The sequence below is a fragment of the Meleagris gallopavo genome, chromosome 14, assembly GCF_905368555.1.
Source record: "Meleagris gallopavo chromosome 14, MGAL_WU_HG_1.1, whole genome shotgun sequence".
NCBI lineage: Eukaryota > Metazoa > Chordata > Aves > Galliformes > Phasianidae > Meleagris > Meleagris gallopavo.
Genome location: NC_139417.1, coordinates 8292663 through 8311880, shown reverse-complemented (window position 1 = coordinate 8311880; position 19218 = coordinate 8292663). Strand labels below are relative to the sequence as shown.

General features: G+C 37.0%; 1 protein-coding gene across 3 annotated transcripts in view; it reads left to right on the top strand.

Annotated features, from left to right (window-relative positions):
- Window positions 1-19218, top strand: part of ARHGEF3 (Rho guanine nucleotide exchange factor 3) — a 113882-nt gene that overhangs the window by 49860 nt on the left and 44804 nt on the right. For all 3 annotated transcript variants that reach the window (XM_085236205.1, XM_085236204.1, XM_010718490.4), the window contains one exon: window positions 4647-4709. In XM_085236205.1, the coding sequence (XP_085092331.1) occupies window positions 4647-4709 (63 nt within the window). The remainder of the gene's footprint in view (window positions 1-4646; window positions 4710-19218) is intronic.

Genomic DNA, 19218 nt, shown 5'->3' with positions numbered 1-19218 from the left:
ACTAACAAGTTGTGTTACTGCTTCTGATGCTCATATAGCCCACCAGCTGAGTGTGTGCAGAGTGGAACATGGCACCCACAAACCTGTGGGCAATGAGGTCAGTAGGAATTAAGCTTTTGCTTAGGTTTTTGTATCATGAAAAATAAATCTGCTATGTCTCATATTCAAAACAGTAGAGGGCAATGGAAATATAATAGAACTTGTTTCCATATATAAAAATTTCAAGGAATTTTTGGTTCTCTTTGAAGTTTAAGCAAGATCTTTTGGAAAGGTAATATAAAACACTGATACTGGGGTGTAGGGTAGATAGTGCTTCTCCTTAAAGTTTTGTGTTAGAAATCAGTACTCTGAAGTTACAGCCCAAGAAGGCATGTGTGGTGTGTTGTTCAGCTGGAAGGAAGGCAGTGGAGGACTTTCCATGCCTCCAGGCCGTTGGGGCTGTCAGCTGTGGCTGAGGTGTCAGCTGGTGCTGTTGTGCAGGTGAGCAGTAGGCTGCGGTGAGGTAAAAAGAGCTGGTCTTGAAAGGTGATGAATTAATTTCTCGTGAAGCTTAAACTGTGAATGAATGAATGAATTAGCAGTGTTGTGAAATTCAAATGGGTTAGCTCTGAATGAGATTTATCAGGAAGACCGTATTCAACAACAAATTCATAGGAGTCTAGCTGCTTGTTGCACAGATGACATATCTGTGGTCTCCCATTATACAGGCTTGTTCTTGTTTCAAGAACCTTACATTGCACCATGTCATTTTCTTTTTAAAGCATCTGTGCCTTTATTTCATCTTAGAAACTTGAATGCCAGTACAATAATAATGTGATAGCATGGAAAACAATCCTTTGTGGGGGTTACTCTTGTTCCAGTACCATGAGCGTCCTGGCTTTAAGCTGGGTAAGGCAACACTGCTACTGCCTCTTGTAGTCAACTTCTAGAGTCTGCCATGTGAGGTTATATCCCACCACCTGTGGCGGGAAATGTTAAATTAGATAGAAGGTCACTAATATTTTGCCTTGTAGTTTTATACCCAGTGTAAGCTGGATCCAAGGCACACGTTGTTAACTGCAGTGAGAAAAAGGTTGAAATGTTTAGTCAGAATCTCCTTTTGTGTTACAATGACTAAAATGTTCATCTAAAATATTTATTTATTTATAAGCTTTGTCATTTGTCCTCTTCCTACTGCACATATCTCTTCAGGCCATGCTGTCCTAAGAAAAAAATTATAAAAACTGGTGACTGTCATGACCATGGATGATTGTAAGCAATATGAACAAGAACTTGGGATACTTTGTGTGCATGGTAATGAAAAAAAATTAGAATATCAGTCCATCTCTGCTGTGCTATGCATGGGCCAGTATAGGTGATGTACTGAGTGAAGATTCATGTTGTTGTTTTTGGCTTAATACAGCACTGTGTGATGATATAAACTGGCATGATAAATCTAACATTGTGTCATATGATGTGATTAGAATTAGTTTGCCCAAATGACAAATAAATATATCAGTGTATGAAACATGTTCAAGCCCATTGAGGGACCTGCTTACTTAAGTCCTATCAGGAAGTTCTGCTTGTTCCTTAACATGGCACTTAGCTGATTTCTGGTTTTGGGCTATAAATTAATTTGTCTGTGACCCTCAGCTTTGCAGGGAAGCTTTATTCTGCCCGAAACGTGTGCAGTACGTACAGCACTTATTCACAGATTCCTTATGGGCTCAGTATAAAGCTATTTCTCTGTACTTATACACTTCTAGCATCTTTTGTGAAAGGAATGTACACCAAATTATTGAGATAAAGTGATATGACCTTAAACATATGATGGAGAGTAATATTTAAGGGCTTATTTTCTGGCACATGAGAGATAAAGAAGTCAGCTGCCTTGCACTGTGGCAACTGAGCCTGTAGTTGTAACTCCTTTGGGTAAATGATGCTCACAGGGAGCAGGGATTAATTTAATGAGCAATATCGAGTGCAGACTTTGCTTCTAATCCACTTATTATGGGCAAAGAACTGTATCTGGTAGCTCAATTACTGGAATAAATTTTGCCATGTTGTTTTTTTCCCTCACCTTATATGGTGATAACCCTTGAAATTCTTACAAAATTAAAGCATTAGCAGTGGTTGATGCTATTTGTCAATTTCTGTACAAAATGACTTGGCTAGCAGCGTCCTTGGGACAAACTTTCAGACAAGAAATTTTGCTTTTGTTTGTGTGGTTGTTACTTTTCGGGAAGTAGAAGTGCTAAAATGCAGCAGGGAAAGTGATCTTTTAGGATCAAGGCCAAGCAGCCTTTACCGACCTGTCCTGGCTCACCCAGAGTCACTGTTTTCCTTACAGCTCTGCTTTCATCTCTCTTGGTCTGTACTTCACAGCTGATACAAGTTTGTTTCTATTGAGCGAACTGACATTTATATAACTTGTGGGGTGTCAGTCAGTATTCATGTATTGACTGTTTTATGCTGTGCTTTTCTTTGGCAGCCTTGCCTTGGACTCTTATCCTCCATAGATGCTACTCTGTGAACTATAGCTCCATGTTTTGAACCCATATACTTGTTTAAATGCAATGGTCCGAAGCTTACTACATAGTTGCTGCTGGGTAACTTCACTGCTACAGCCACGGGATGCTCTTTCCCCTGTGTTTCCTCTAATCTGGCAGCCTTCCTGGGGTGCCTGTGCCTTTCTTGGTTGGCATTGTTTTTCAGTAAGGCTCTGCTGCATTGGAGCTGCCACACGCTTTGTTGAACAGGAGCTGTGTGGCTGCCAGAGAGTGAGCCTGTAAATCAGTTATTTAACAAAGTAACTGTGTACTTGTGTTCTTGTTCCCCTTCATTAACAGTGGAATTACAGGAGACAGCATACATAGGATATACTTTAAAAAAAGACAACTTCATGGTTTTTGTTGGCTGTGCTGTGTTAGGAACACATACTGAAACATCTCAGTGATGATGAGCAGCATCTTCTGATGTCTTTTTGGTTGATAGCTTCTGATGCAGAACAAAATTCCTTTGTTTTTCTCTGAATGATGGATTAACCATCTTTTGTTGTATTGCACTGATTCTTTTGGGTGTAACTAACTCCAACTTTGCAGAGTGAGACTTAATTACTTAATTTTACACCATTTTTATACTCCTGTGATTAACGAATCCCAACCCAAGCTGTCATTACAGTTGTATCATGTCCATCTGTGCATATCCACCCAAGTACTGTAGTGTAAAAGAGATTTGAATATACACAGTCTGAGGTCTGAGATTTACTTTTATAAAACACCTTTCACTGTGTAATGTGGTTGGGGAACTCATAATCCAGTTTCTGTTTCTAAGTATAGTAATAAAAGCAGTGTCAAAACAGCTGGTCATTGATTTTAAAATCACCATTGCCAGGAGAAAGAAAAGTGAAACAAGTTAAATTTCTTCAAAAAAGACAGCAAAATTGTTAATCAAATACAGTGCAAGTCAAAGATCTACTCTAAGCTAGTAGGTAAATACAAAAACTTTTAACCTCTCTACTTTTGTTTTTAAACATCGTGAAATAGAAACTTCTTTATTTTATAATAAATATTCTTGAAGTTGCTATAGCCTGAAGAGTCACAGGTATAGTGTGTGTGCATGTAGTGCATCTATATTTCCTATTTTATTACCTTTCTTGACTTTAAGATGTGTTTAATACTTCTGTGAGATTCAGAGGATAGAAATGGCCTCCTCTACCTGCATGATGATCCTGACTTGTAGCTGAACTTTGGCTGTCTCAAAATGTGGGAGTTCAGTGTGACATCTGTGTGGTGCTGGTTTGTTTTTTTTTTTTTTTTTTTTAATGCTCTACTTTTGACTTCTGTAGACTGGGAACTAAATCCCAGCTATTGTGAGTCCTTATCTCTACTTGACAGCGGAAGACAACGCAGCTGGATAAATAAGGACCATATATTCTGTGGCTTCTCTTGTTTCCTAAATCTTCCTGGTCTGTAAGAAATGCAGAACTCTGTTATATGAAATTTCATACTTCTCATTTGAAGGGCATGAAGATCAGTCTTGTGATGAACCTGTGAAAGGGCATCAAGGAGGAGCTGTCATTTCTTTTCAAAACAAAAGCTGCATGTAGAGCAGAACCCAGTCACTGGACATGGATGTTGAAATCCTAATATATGTTAATTTAATTCCTGCAGCATATTTCACCTTGTCTCATCACTATGTAGCATTGCTTGTCTGAGAGGAGTACTTTAGCACTGAATGTATATTTTCAAAAATGTAAATACTGGATTTCAACAACAGAGATTTTTTCCTTCAGACAGTTTCATATCCAGTGCTGAAGTACAATTTACAACATGCAACAATTACTCACAAATCTAGTTAGAAATAAAAGTGTATTAGTTTAAAAAAAGCGTGATAAATAAAGTGTTAAATAAAGTGTGTAAATTTAAGTGACCCTAACTCACTGTGGGCACAAAAAGAAAACATTTAATTTACTTATGCTGATAGGGTTTGAACATGTGAAAATATAGCTTAAATTCACATTTGTGGTAATTGCAATGACCAGTGAAGGTACAAGTGCTGCGTATACGTGTGTGAGATTTTATTATGTGTACCTATTTCAGGATCAGGCTGTTAGTGGTTGGTAATATTCGTGAAAACTGAGCTTTTATTTTCATTTTGTTTTACAGAAGAAACGAAAACAAAGTACTCAAGATGAAGATACCATCAGTATCTGCAGCCTGGATACAAGCGTGAGTGATTTCTTGCTTTTCCTTTTGCCTCTCCTTACAAAATAAAATCTGGATGTTATTGGTGCTCAGAAGCAAACCCTTTTGTCTTTTTAGCTGTATTGTTTTCATGCACAGCATGAATAATCTGTTCTGCTTATTTAAATTAAAAGGTGTGACTGCTTTTCATTTTTCTGTAGGGGTACTTTTAAAGAGAAAGATGAGAAGTTAGAATGACAGTTTGTTATGAAGCAGTGAATCTCTTATTAGTAAATAACTATCAGGGCAAATGGGCATTGTGAATACAGCACTTAAATGTAGACCTTTTGACCTATTATGTGGTATGTGAGAGAATTTATTTCAGTTATATCAGTCATGGATACTGCTGGTGTTGTGAAGCTGTGCAATGCAATATTACTGCAGTTATGTGACCTAGGTGCATCGTTTTTGAAGTGGCCCACTGAAACACAATTATGATTTTCTATCACACATCAGATGTGAAGAAGCCAATAGGAAATATGCTTATAAATTACATGGTTTTAAGGTACATATATAAAATTTATTTACTGTTTCTGAACTCTTAAGTATTTCTTAGTTGTTTCTATATGTAAAAGTGAAACATTGATTGCTGAGTTGGTTAAAACTGATGCTATTGTTTAAAAAAAAGAAGCAACATTTCACTGATCAAAGTCTGCGTACTTGAAAAATGATCTATAGGGACTAAAACAGTTCTCTTAATTTTGATGGATGTTGAATCAAAGTTTGTGTGTGTAAAATAGTGGAGTACACCTAGTTGTGTGCTATTTCCCATGTAAAACTGTGACTTTTAGCATTTAGCATTTGGTAAAATAAATCCATGGAAGTAAAAGAAATGTAGATGAATTCTCCTTTCCCTCTGGTGTTCTTATTATTGTTTTCAGTTTTTTTTTCCCCACAGTCAGCTGTTGAAGCACTTCTCCCTTTCTGTAGAACTTTCATGCAGTACAGACAGAAAAAGCAATTTAAAAAATAGAGAATAAAAGCTTTGGCAAATCTTAATCCATTAGATTAAGAAAACCACTGCAGTGGTTTCTTTATCAAATTTAGTTTTTGTTTAGTATAAATGTTTTTTGAAGAAACAGTTAAATTTAAGGGTTCATCTGCATGGATGTGTGCAGACATGCAAACTTTCACAGGCACCTCAAGTTGACTGGTAGAATCCTGGGCCATTTTGGAGATCACAGACTCATGACAGCCTGACCTGAATGAGTGTGCTAGTTAATCCTGGTAGACTTTATGTTGGGCTAGCTCTTCACTGCTGTGGTTATGTGGCTGCACTTATAGCTTTGCACTACTCACATGCAAGGTAACTTCTGCCCAAGGAACAGCAGCAAAAGAAGGAAAATATAATAATGAGAAAGATGTTACTGTTTGTAACGTTATCTGTATAAGATAGAATCAATATGCTTGAAACATCTGGAGGGGGAAAAAAAAAAGTGAGTGTTTTTTTTTTTTTCTAAGTTCTACAAGATATGATCCTTGTAAGGCTGTTTGTGCTCTTCTGATTTGGGGTCATTCACACTAAGCCTGAAAGGTTACTTCACCTAGCACGTAGCAGGCAGAATTCTGGTACAGGGTGTTCTGGGTGCAGAAAGTTTGCTGGGTTTCAAAAGCCAGATTGGACAAATTAATGGAAAAAAAATCTGTCAAGGCAGACTGAGTAAAATTCCTCCATCTGAGAAATCCTTGGACTTGCATGCTTTCAGGGTTCTGGGAGAGCAAATTACAGGGTATCGCTAGTTTTTTACTCTGATTTCCCTTGCTTCCCTGCAAATCTGCTTTGCACTACTGCTGGAGACATGGTAGAGAACTTCAGAGATCCAGCTTTAGCCAGTGGCCAATCTGAATTACTATTATTGGCCCAATCTGCTATCTTTTTCTTTCAAGCAGCAGCAATTTCAAAATGATACATTGAGGGTCTTATGCCTACTTGGAGCCTTTGGACTGTAGTGTAATGTACATATAGAAATATTTAGGCTCCTTTGTCTGGCAATTCTTCTGTATCTTTGAAAAGATGGACCTAATAACTTGTGCATGTTCTCAATGGAAGCTTTTTTTTTTTTCCTAGAGCAGTGGCAAAAGGTACAAAAATGTGAGATTTTAACGAGAGTCATTACAGAATTACTGAAGTTTTACTGAAACTATATTTACTGAAGTAGTAAATCTCTCAGGCACGGTGTTAAAGTCTTTCTCTCTCATAAAAACAAACAAACTAAAACAACAAAGCAACCCAAAACAGAACAAATGAGATAGCATGTATTTAACAAATGAATGTATCAACTGCTGTACAGCACACTTTGTGGTTTACAAGATCAGGTGAATGTTTCCCATTTGATCCCTCCAACTTATGGAGCTGCCAAAGTGAGGATGTGCTGTCAGCTGCATGTCAGTTACTGCTATGGGATCTTCAGTGCATCACCTCAAGGATATGCCTTGTGATGTTGGTAATTGTGTTTGCTTGCTTGTTTGTTTCTTCTCCTATGCTTGCCTTTGGCTGTAGCTAATGTTAAGCTCTGGCAATCTTTAGCTCAGTCCAAGTGAGTAAATGTTTGTTCGGCACCTTTGTCAGGAGATAAGAAAGAGAATGGGTTTTAACCATTTAAAGGCTGGAGTTGCTTTGTGCCTTGGAAAGCAATATACTTATTCAGATATCTGGATCTCCTGACAATTTACGTCATTCTTTGTCTTCAATCCTTTTATAAAAACAGACATATTTTAATGACTGACCATGGACAGACACACCTGCTTTTTCAAGTGGAATCAGTCATGACAGTTTTCTTTCACAGGAAATGCTGGTTGGAGCTTTGCTGACTCAGGACAAGGACTGGTAACCCTAAGCTTATTAAACGATCTTTGTGTTTGTTTAGTGACCCAGACTGGTATTGATGCTTCAGGAGTTGATAAGCTGGCTTATTAAACTGACTAGTTGGTCTTGGCTCGTGTTATGCCAGCTTAAAGAAGTGAATTTGTAAATCCCCTCAATGTCAAACAGTTAGTGATAACTTGTGACAGATGTATCCAGCAGGCTGAGGGCTGATGAGTGTGTGAATATATGAATGTAGGGCAATTTGAAGTTTGTTTTTAAAGGAAAAGGTACGTATTCTTTTACATGGCTTTGTTCATGTAGTCTTCCATGGAAAACCTTACTTTGCATTTAGTATACAGATAACTTGTAGTGTTTCATGGTGTGCTGTTAAAATGGTATTATGTTGTAGAGTGATTTGCATATTATTATTTTTAATCCTTAAAACACCGTACTACAAGTCTACGATTCTTTGTTTCTCCACATACGGATCGAATGTCTCTCTTTAATGAAATTTTGAGATTAAATTTACGGATTTTTCTGTTTGTGCTTTCACTTTTTTTGTTGCTGCCCCTTTTGTTCTTTTCTGAAACCCAGAATTTGAATTGCAGCTCTTCAATCTGTGCAATCCTTTTCTGAGTCAGGTCTGTTGGAGGAGCACAGGGATTGGGATCAGTCAATTAGCCAGATTTTGCTACGTTTTGCATCTTTCTTGGAAACTGTGTGACTCTTCATTTTCTGCAGCTGAATGTTCTTTGAGAAAACTTTGGACTGTTCTATATAGTTGGTATATTATGCTATAAAAGCACTGATAGATAGAACCTCTTATCTGAAGGTTTGTATAAAGCACTTAGCAGGATGTTTAAAAGCAATATATTTTTATTTGCTATTGCAAAGAGGGTAACTACATAGTAGTCACAATCTTGTAATGATGAGAGATGATGCCATGTTTTGTCATGAGTCTCAACTCTATAAAAACACAAGTAACTTGGAAGGTATCCAGAGCAATAAGCTCATAAAAACCTAATACAGCACTTGAATTTTCAAACTAAAATAATATGTATTTAACCAAAATCCTCTTCAGGAGAAGAAAAAGGGCAATATTGTGAAGTTCTTCTCTTCTGTCAATTGTGTGCAGAATTTGTTGTAAGCTTATGGATGTTGCTTCTGTTCTCTTGGAATATTAAGAAATATAAAGCAGATGTATGATGAACTAAATAAGTAAAGCATTTTTGTAAAGAAGGTAAAATTCACAGAAGAGTTATTTATTTTGGATATATATAAATTATTACTGAAAATAAAACTCTTCCAAATGATAACTTATTAGGGTTTTCTGAAGTGGAGAAATCTGAAGGCTCATCTATCAACTTGCAAGTTAATAAAATATGCTCCAATGTAAACTATGAACAAAAACATATCCAGATCTAAGCAAGATGAATATACACTAGATCAGAGTTCATTAATTTTGATTGCTTTTAGTGCTGAGTGAACATTTGTTATGTATTTGAGAGTAATGTAACTGAAACATTCTTTGACCTAATTAAACTTAATTATAAACTCAATAATATTTGATTACTAAGGTATGGAGAGGTAGCTTTGAAAGCTTAGAAGGGATTACATCTGCATCATCTTATCGAAGTTGAGATAATTAAAATATATAGTGTATCTGGGTCCTTTTATTTCCATTAAACTCTGCTGTGTTGTGTGTTCATAGTATAAAAGGCATTCAGCTTGTCCAGTAAGATGTATACAATATGTTTGAATTATGCATGGCTTATTAATTTTGCTCTATTGCATAGACGGTCAGTGCTCCATCTGGATTACGACTTTATAATAAAGGGACTGTTCTTAATCCGTTATTAATCCATCATATGATTGGTATTGGCTAGACACTGTCTGCTGTTGGTATTACTTGAAGTACTGTAATGTCATTTTTTAAGGCTTTGTTTTGTTATTCTTTTTATTTCTCATTAAATGAGGCCTACGAGCGCTTTGTCTAAAAAAAAAAAAAAGTATAAAATGCCAGTTATGCTGCATTCTTGTCCTCCAGTGCTGTAATGATCTCAGATTTCCTGTGTAGTGTTGCAATACGGTTACTCTTTATTGACGTGCACAACTTTTCAGAATATGGCTAACTGTTCCCGTAAGTCTTGCAAGCCTTGCAGAAAATTCTGGTGAAGATAACAAATGTGTGAAGAAGTTGGGCAGCTGTAATACTGATCTATCTGCACACTGTGCCAAATACTTTGCAAACATGGACCAAACTGTCTTTAGGCACACTTGTGTAACTGGCAAAGTGAGGAAATGATCTCTTGTACCAATTCACCTAGATCCTAAAAATTAAAGCTGACCTATATTTATCTTAAATGAAATTAAGACTACTTTTCTTTAAGGTTTTTCTCAAACTATAATGATTTCCTACTTCAGCTTACTAACATCTATTTGCCTACCTCTGTTTACATTTATGTACAAGACCTACATTGAACACAACCACCTACGGTGCAGAGACCTTCTGGGATAACTGTCTCCACTGACCCTGGGGAAATTATTCTCCTTCTCTTTTAATGAAACAGATCAGGAAATAAAAATGCTTTTGCTAATGAAAATATTTCACAAATTTAGTACGACTCTGCCCTAGTTCAGTACAACTCTAATGCAAGAGTATTCAAGGATCCAGCTTGTTTTAAAGGTTCCAAAAGTTGTTTCTTTAGTGATGTGTGGTGTTAAATATACTGTGTCTCTCAAACAAGATGAGGCCTGCTTACAGATGAAAAAGGGGTATGTGAGAAAGGATTATCTGCTCTGTAGGTGGAGTATATAATTGAGAGATGGCTGAAAAGTGGGGATCACGCAAAAAGCAGTTTAGTGTGGTAGACTGCAGTCATCTTGTCTCTGGTAAAATAATAATTTTCAGAAAAATAAATGCCAGTGGTCTTTCATTAGCTTTCATTAGTGTACAAATGCTTGTTTTATGGCATTCATTTATAACAGTAAGTTCAAAAATGATAATAAAAATGAAAGAAATATGATTAATTTGTAGAATTTAAATCCAAGATATTTCTGCATTGTCCTAGCAAATATTATTCCTTTTTTTGTTGTTGTTGTTTAAAAAGCTGATATTGGAAATCACTTTCAGCTGCCAAACTCCACATGCAAAAATCTTTGAAAGATTAGAAGATGTGATGTATCTCTGAAGTGGAACAAAAGGAAGCATGCCCACTTGCTCTTTATGAACTTAACTAAAAAAGGCAGAACTAGACTAAACAAGTTGTTGGGACATGTAATAGTAGGGGAAAAATGGTAACAGAAGTTTCAGAGCTGAGTTTGACTGATGTGCATAAAGATGCTTTGAGATTCTTCATTATTGTGCGGTATTGGCATTCAAATTGGACATGCAATGGAATATTTGGGAGGAAAATAAAGTAAGATTTTGTGGGGAAATTGTTGATTTCTAGAAAGGAATTTTTCTTTTCATATTATATTTTTTGTGATGAGGTGTGCTCAGTACTTGAGCACTAAAAATATATGTAACTGTGGAGTATAAGACAGGAATGGTGAAATTCTTTAAGGGAGAGAGGTATCCAAGAATACCCTTGAGATATTGCAAAGCTACTGCTTTTGCCATCTACTTCAATTGCTGATCAAAGCTTAAATTGTCATCAAGTCTTGGGAGCTGCAGAGGAATTGTGGTATGAAACTGAAGAGACCTTATACCAGCTCTTAGTTTTAGTGTTATTTTGTTGAGATCAACTATGGTCTCACAAGTTTTTTTTTCTGTTGACTATAAAGAGAAAAGAGGAAAATGAAGTAAGGTTTTACCCCCAGACCAGAAGCATTTCATCCAAAAGATCCAGTCAATCTGCATGCTTTACTCTGAACTGCAAAAAATTACTTCCTTGAAAAATGTCTGAGACTAGGCAGGACTTAATCTTTGGGAAGTACAAATAAATGATTAGTTTTAGAAATCTGCAGATAACACCTTATTTATATCTCTGATTCAGCTGGAAGTTGAAATATGGAAAATAATTAGTGTGGATTGCAATAGTAATATAGATCAGGTTCCATTCAGGCTGGCTGCCCCATTCTTAACTCAGGATCCTAACTGGGAATTGCAGTTGGTCCTTGGCTCTGAGGTTATGTATCACACAGTGGCAAATGCTTAAAAGCCCTTTTGGCCATGCCTACATAAGCTGCAGCCTAGCACTTCTGAGCTACAGCATTTGTTCTGTATATGGTAGGCAGAAAGTGAGCTTTTGATTAATTGCCTTTAATGTCTGTTATATCCCATGTTGTTTTCTGAATGGTGACTATACAGACAGATTGTGGTTAGCAGTATTTTTCAGTACTGTTCATATTTCGTTGCAGTGTACTAATTTGTTAAATTGATTGTTATTTCCTTGAATGATGCTGTTTTCTTTTATGATATTCCTCTGTAATGAAAACAGGCAATTGAAGTTTGAATTCAATTTAAATTGCTTGCAGGTTACAGGATTGGACTTGATGTATGATTATTTTCAACATGGTAAAATCAGGAACATTTGTGAGCAGAGACTAGTCAGATATTGTTGACAGCTACCAAGTTAGGCATCAACATACGTTGTGTGTGCGTTGATTGACTTGATGCAGATTTGCAGAGATGACGTCACATTTTCGTATGTTTTCATAACAAAATTGAATCAACAAACCAGAGATACTGTAGTTTGGTAGCTGGTTTACTTAGAGGTCAAAATTATAACTGGTGTTACTTCCATAGTAATAAATATAATCCAAGATCTTTTTTACATTTAATTTTGTGCAATGTCATTGATAACTGTATTTTATACTGAACATATAATATTGACAGTGCAGACCAGTTTTTAAGAAAAAGGACAGCTCTGTATAACCAATGCATTGTGTATGTCTGTTAGTCATCTAGCGTTGTTAGGAATGAAAAACTTTCCTGTACACGAAGACTGAAAATCCCTGCTTCATCCGCTGCCCAGCAGCCTCACTTCCTTCCTCATCTCCAGCCTTGCTGAGTGTTTCTGCATTCAATGACTTTCCCAACTCTGCTGCCCAGACTTGACTGCTCTGTTAAAACTGAGTGCTCCTAGAATTGGGATGATTATATCACTTAAGCTATAGTCCTGTATGTACTGGATATGATAAATGTACTTCCCCCACAAATAATGTTTTTAGTGTTTGTTAGCTTATCCGTTATAATTCCAGATCCATCTCTGCAGAACTATATAAACCATTGCTAATAACAGCTCTGGTATGCTTACATGATACCATCCATGTTGCCAGCATTACTTTAAGATTAATAGATCAAACAAAGATCCTGGTTAAAAACAGCCTGAAATGCAAGAAAAGTTTGAAACATTTACTGAAACGTTCATTCCAGTATTCATTTGTATTCTTTTATAGGACAAGGGGGAGTGGATTTAAACTAAAAGAGGAGATTTAGATTAGATGTCAGGGAGAAAGTTTTCACTGAGAGGGAGTTGAGGTGCTGGCACAGCTGCCTGGAGAGCTGTGGGTGCCCCATCCCTGGGGTGCTCAAGGCCAGGCTGGATGGGGCCCTGGGCAGCTGAGCTGGTGCCTCACTCAGTAGCTGACGACCCTGCCTGCGTCAGAGGGTTGGAACAAAATGATCTCTGATGTTCGTTCCAACCCAACTCATCCTACAGTTCTGATATATTGACCCTTTAAGCCCTTTGTCAACACTAATGTCAAACAAATTTTAAGATCTCAGACAGGAATTTTTTTTACCAGTTGGAAGAAGGAATATATCAGTGCACGCTATTACTCAGAGGTCACTTCAGTGCAGAATCATGTCAGAAGGGATAAGCGGGTGAATCTCAAAGTTTATTGTTGAAGTTTAATGTGCTTTTTCATAAAATTTCGTTATTTTTCTCTGGGGGCATTTTTCAGTGTCCTAGTAATCTTAGAATATTATCTCTGCATAGCAGAAATTTCCAAATTAATTTGGTAACCCTTAGGTTACCTTATCTCTTAGAAAAAAAAATTGATTACTTCTCCTGTTCCATTATTATTCTAGTTATGTAATCTGGACAGCTGAAAGATATCTGCACACAGCTGCTGACTCACATTGTTATGAAACTGAACCATGTTTACTTAGCTTTGTGGTGGAAGCAGCAAGGAGGGGGAAAAGCTCCCAGCAAGTGGAAGCTCAGCAAGTATTTTGAAATACTCCAAGAGTGTTTAACAGAAATTAAGGTGGTTGTTTACAAGTGTGTGAATGTGTTTGTCAGTCAAATCTTAGTGTATCAACTCCAGTGATGAATGAAAAACAAATGAAAGCACTCACTCTGTACGCTTATATACATACTTACCTGTACATACACAGAGCAGTGCTCTTGATGGTTGAGCTACAACCACTGACATACGGGAGGCTGAGAGAGATAATTGGGTTGCTTTTAGACTTAACATGCGGTGAGCCTGTCATGCACGTGATATTTTAGGATCTTAGAAGTCTGACTAAAAATAAATAAATAAATCAGATTTTAAGTAGTTCCACAGGGTACTTTGATCCACAGGCTGGAGTTGTTCCCTCCATCCTCCTCCACAAAAGTTCCCACAGTGGGAGGGAAGGATCTAGCTGAGGAGCTCTTAGCCACAAGTGTATGCTTCCCAGGTAGATCAGCAACTGGTGTTGCTCAGCCCAGAGCGGAGGAGCTGAGGGAGACCTCATGGGGGCTGCAGCTCCTTAAAGGGAGCGGAGCACAGTGCTGAGCTCTGCTTTGTGACAGCGACAGGGCTCAAGGGAATGTGGTGGAGCAGTGTTAGGAGAGGGTCAGAATAGGACTAGGGAAAGGTCTGCACCAGAGGGCAGTGGGTATGACCCGGCTGCTGCAGCTGAAAGACCATTTGCATTTGCGTGGTCCTTTGTAGAGCCGGGGTTAGCCTTGGTGATCCCTGTTGGCCCCTTTCAACTCGGGATATTCTATGATAAGTCAACAGTAAATATAGTAACTTTAATATGAACCTGCAAGGCTCATACAACAGGTCTTTCATTCAGTTGTAGGCTTTAAAGGTCTGTACTTTCAATTACTCCATTAATTCTTTGAGAATTTGTTTACCACTTAGTAGCTTACTCCCCTCCTGAGGGAGAGATTCACCTGATTTATCCCAATAACCTGTCTTTTTTAGAGACCATTCAGTAGAATTTGAAACTGAATTGCAGTCCTTTTAAAGATCTTTTTCCTGAACTGCCAGCAGGTTAGCTGTCAAAGATGTTACTGGGCACTGTTTAGAATTGCAGTTTTTTCAAGATGCTTAGACACCAATGGATGCATATGTCTGCATATGATCTGCAGACATGCTGAAGCATTAGATTTCCAAATGGGACTGTAAATTACATAATAGATTTAAATATCTGTTTCTGTAGGCTTTGTGGTTCTGCTCGATTTTAACTTGCTGTGAGAATGTAATTGAATTCTGATTTGATTTTCTAAAAATGTAATTCAGAAGATAACGTTCAGTATTGCTGCTCAGGAGGCAGTATTCCTCCAGACTTCTATCTTAAGCATACTTAATAAATTTTTGAGTGTTTCCTTGTAGAACTATTATAATCTGCGAACTTTCAATTTCACACTACTTTACTATATTTAAATGAAATGTAAATTTATCATGTTTATATATTTGGAACTTGATTTTAATAAATGTAGGGCTCAAGCTATAACACAGTATATGTGACTTAATTTATCTACCTGATTAAGTAGAATAAAGCAGTAAGTAGGGTGTTGTTTTGAATGTTGAGTTTACTCTATTCCAGCTGCCTGTTGCTGAAAAGTTGAGGTCTTTTATAATCATTTACTTCTGTTCTTATTTGGATAAGTAACTGTTAAAGTTTTAAGAATTGGTATTAAAACCAAAGTGTGTTGCTGCAAAGTAAATATAAAGCTGTATCTGAAGTAAATATAGCTGTACAGCAGATAGGTACCCCCATAACTACAGAGCATATCTATAATGTTGCTAGAATTACAGTTTAAATTTTATTTAATTGCACAATTTTGCTTTTCCTGTGTGATAAATTAGTTTTTCAGTGAAATGTGAAAACTGGCTAGGTTCTTTTGGGCCTTTTTTGACTACATTCTGTTTCAGAGGTTTATTCACTTCACTTTGTTAGTTTTGAATTATAATTACTTGAATAATTCAAACATATGCAAATGGAAATATGTGATGGTTGTAGCTTAAATGTCTAACTTGATATAGAGTGTTGGTGTTCTTTGTGTTATTGTTACTTTAAATAGCACTGATGTAGACATTAGTGAAGAGCTTTGAAGGTACATTAAATTATTTGCAGATTCCAGAAGTGCAATAATTAACAAAAAGAGTACAGGCCCTCTAGCTTGGGGGGAAAAAGCTGTCAGTAAATTTCTTCTTCCTGTGAATTTAATGGAATTTCTTTAAGAAACGTTTAATTTTGTTTGAAGAATGGGGGCCATGATTGTGTGGAAATATTAGCAAGAACAAGTTGTGAGTTTTTGGCACACGCTCTTAATTATTATTTGCAGATCTCTTGGTATCAAATCTGTCACTATCTATATCACATTTTTTTGTTCTGTTTTTGTCTGTTGGTGCTAAAAGGTGGTCAGCAATGCGTTCATGGTGGGATGTGAACAGGAGAAATGTGGGGAGGTGCAGGATTTTTGTGAAGGCAGAAGCATTCTCTGAAAGTATGCAGTAATTTTTGTTGTAACAAATAAGTTACTAATTAAATGTTCATTATAGTTAATTTCTGAAAGTATTTGTAAGTAAGTTAAATTAGTTGGATCAAGGTTTTGTTATCTCTTTTTGGAAAGTTTCATAGTTGCTTCTTAATTGAGGCACACGGGTTAACTCTTGGACAAAAAGGTGAGAGTTTTTTGAGCGTTGTATGTACGATGTTATCTACTGTGTGCATCGTGATACTTGTGTTAGAGTTATTGTTCTCTTATTCTTTTGTTTCTTACATCTGAAACATGTTAACTACACTCCTTGTGTGACTTCTTTTTTTGATACCATGACTTCTTAGAATAACACAATGACTTCCTGTTTGCTGTGTGAAACGTGCTTTGTATTCAGACAGCTTGTGTAATATGATGTTTGAAGCCATTTTTGTTAGTAGATTAGACCTCTTACCAGGAAAAATGTCTTTTAATACTCTTTTCTGTTCACTAGAAGTTGCTAATAGCTTATAAGTAATGAATTTGCTGACACGTCTTTGTGGAGTTGGGCAAAGAATGATATAGGAGATGAGTTTGTGCCTATCTGGAATTGAGATTGAGACATTTCTTGTATGATCTTGGCTTATCACACCCATTCTGTGTCTTATTTTCATTGGTTAAAGAATGTGGAGGGGATACTTAGTGATACTAAGTAAATTCTTTAATTGAATTGAAGGGACTGCTTAAAATGGTATTAAAATGGACGGTATTATTTACTGTGTGATTGGGATTGAGCTTGCTTTGCTTGCAGAGTTAGAGGACCTGCTGTGGTTGAGACAGTCTTGCTGTAAGATGTGTAGCTGTTAAAAAGGCAATTAAACCCAATGCCAGGAAGTACTGTGGTATTAGTTTGTTAAAACCAGTTAAAGAAAATGTTGGGTAAAGAAAACGATGGGTAAGAGCCATACAGCATAGCTGAGATAGAAGTGAATTGCTGAAAGTCTTTTCCAAAAGTGGCATCAAGTTGCAGCCTCCACAATGCCAGTATTCACAAAATCAGGAGCCTTCAGCTTGTCAGCATCTTTGTCTGTTCTGTAAATAATCTTGATTTCTTTTTTAAGATACTGATAACTTTTGCAGAAGATTGGTCTCAGCTTGTTAACCTTGTTAATTTTCATGTGACTTTGCTGACTGTATTTAACAATGATTAATTTGCAATCAAAGATCCACCTTCCCTATTATTGTTTATTGTCATGAAAAACAGCCCAGGGAGAAATGTTCTTCTGCCTCACACTGACTATTAAGTGAAGAGGCAAAAATGTCAATGTCCAGCCAAGAAGTTGGGGTTGGAGATCTGCCTTCATATTTGAGTTTGTGGGTACCTATGTGTAGAAGTTACGCATGTGTTATAACTCAAATACCAGCAAGTTTCACATAATCTGTATAGTTTTACTAATTGTAGGTATTAAAAAACATTCTTGAAATGATAGCCAAGGTTTTAACTGCTCTTTAATGCAGATTTTTTCAGGTACAGTGTTTAAATTGAGTAATTTTTCTAATGGTAAAAGAAATAAAAAGACCAGCTAAGTAAGATACCACCTGCAAATTGGGTCACAAGTGGAATAAGGTGCATAACTGGCAGCATCTGCCTGTCTTCTCATAAGTTAAGATGATGTGTCTCAGGAAAAATAATATTTATCGTATTTCATGGGAGGGAGACATTTCTTTTTTTCTGTCTCTGGGAGTAGTAAAGAATGTTCTCTTTCACCAAATTAGATACCTTGTTCCCCAGATAATTTCTTCATTAGCAAATAGCATAGCTACACTCCAAAGTTTTATGCTCATTATCTGTCTTTTAGTGTTCTTTATTTATGTTAATGGAAAACATAAATAGTTCAAATACTTTAATAATTTTTCATCTGTTAGTGAAGCTGTGGGGTATCTTTTGCTCACATTTGTCACTTCTTCAAAATAGCTTCCTCTCTGTGATACTCACTGTTTTAAGTAGGCTAAAACACTTCTACAAGTGAGAGATGCGAATGAGGACATCTTAAAAAGCAGCTCTTAGCAGTAAGCAGGCCACAGAAGTTTAAATATACAAGTGCTGGTGGACTTGCTGGTAAACCTCTGATCATGCAGTTTCCTCAGAGCAACCTTAGTTTGAGAAGAAAAAATAGCTGCATTCCGCAGTGTTTAGTTTTTTCTTTTAATCTGGTGTGTGAGGTCATGCCAAAATGCAAACCTCTATGTAAGTGAGAAGGGGAGAATTGACAGAGCCTTTGTGCAGCAGTTCCTGTGTACCCGTGGGTAGCTGCACAGGTAATGAAGCTAAGCTATGTTTTACTATAACTTGCATAGCTACCCAGTTGTTAAAAGTAACTCAAAAAAAGTGACTTAAAATTTCCCTTGGGTAAAGAAATAGGAAATGGAAGTGTGAAGAAATCATTAACGACAACATTAATCTTTCTATGTTAAAGATCTGTCAGAAAATCTAAAATGTTATAGCTCTTCCATGTGGAATTTTCAGTGTGGCAAAACTAGGTCTTGGGGACTGTTAAGCTCCTGAAGGAGCCATTTATTGTTCTCAGTTTACTGTTACTTATTTCCTAACAGAGAAAGGAGGTTCAGCCAGCCAAGCTTGCACTTGTGATTTTCACCTGAAAAATACTTGAATGGCTTCTTTTCCTTAAGAGAATTATTATTCAAACAACTTGAGATGAAGATCTGGGGAACTGCAGAGGCCTGTGTCAGCCTGGCTTCAGTGCCAGGAGGGCCACAGAGCCGATCAGCCCCAGTGCCACCACACAGCAGGTGGTAGTTGGGTGGTTCGCCAGTGCTGATCCTGCCTGACCAATCTTCTGTAACAAGGTGGTGGCTCGGTGGTGAGGATAAGCTGGGAATGTTGTTTACTGGGACATTAGCAAAGCGTTTGATAATGTTTCCCATGGCCTTCTCCAGGAGGAAAGTTGCAAAGGGCCTGGAGGGGTGTACTGTTTGCTGGGTACCACGCTGGCTGGATGACTGGGCCCAGAGGGTTGTT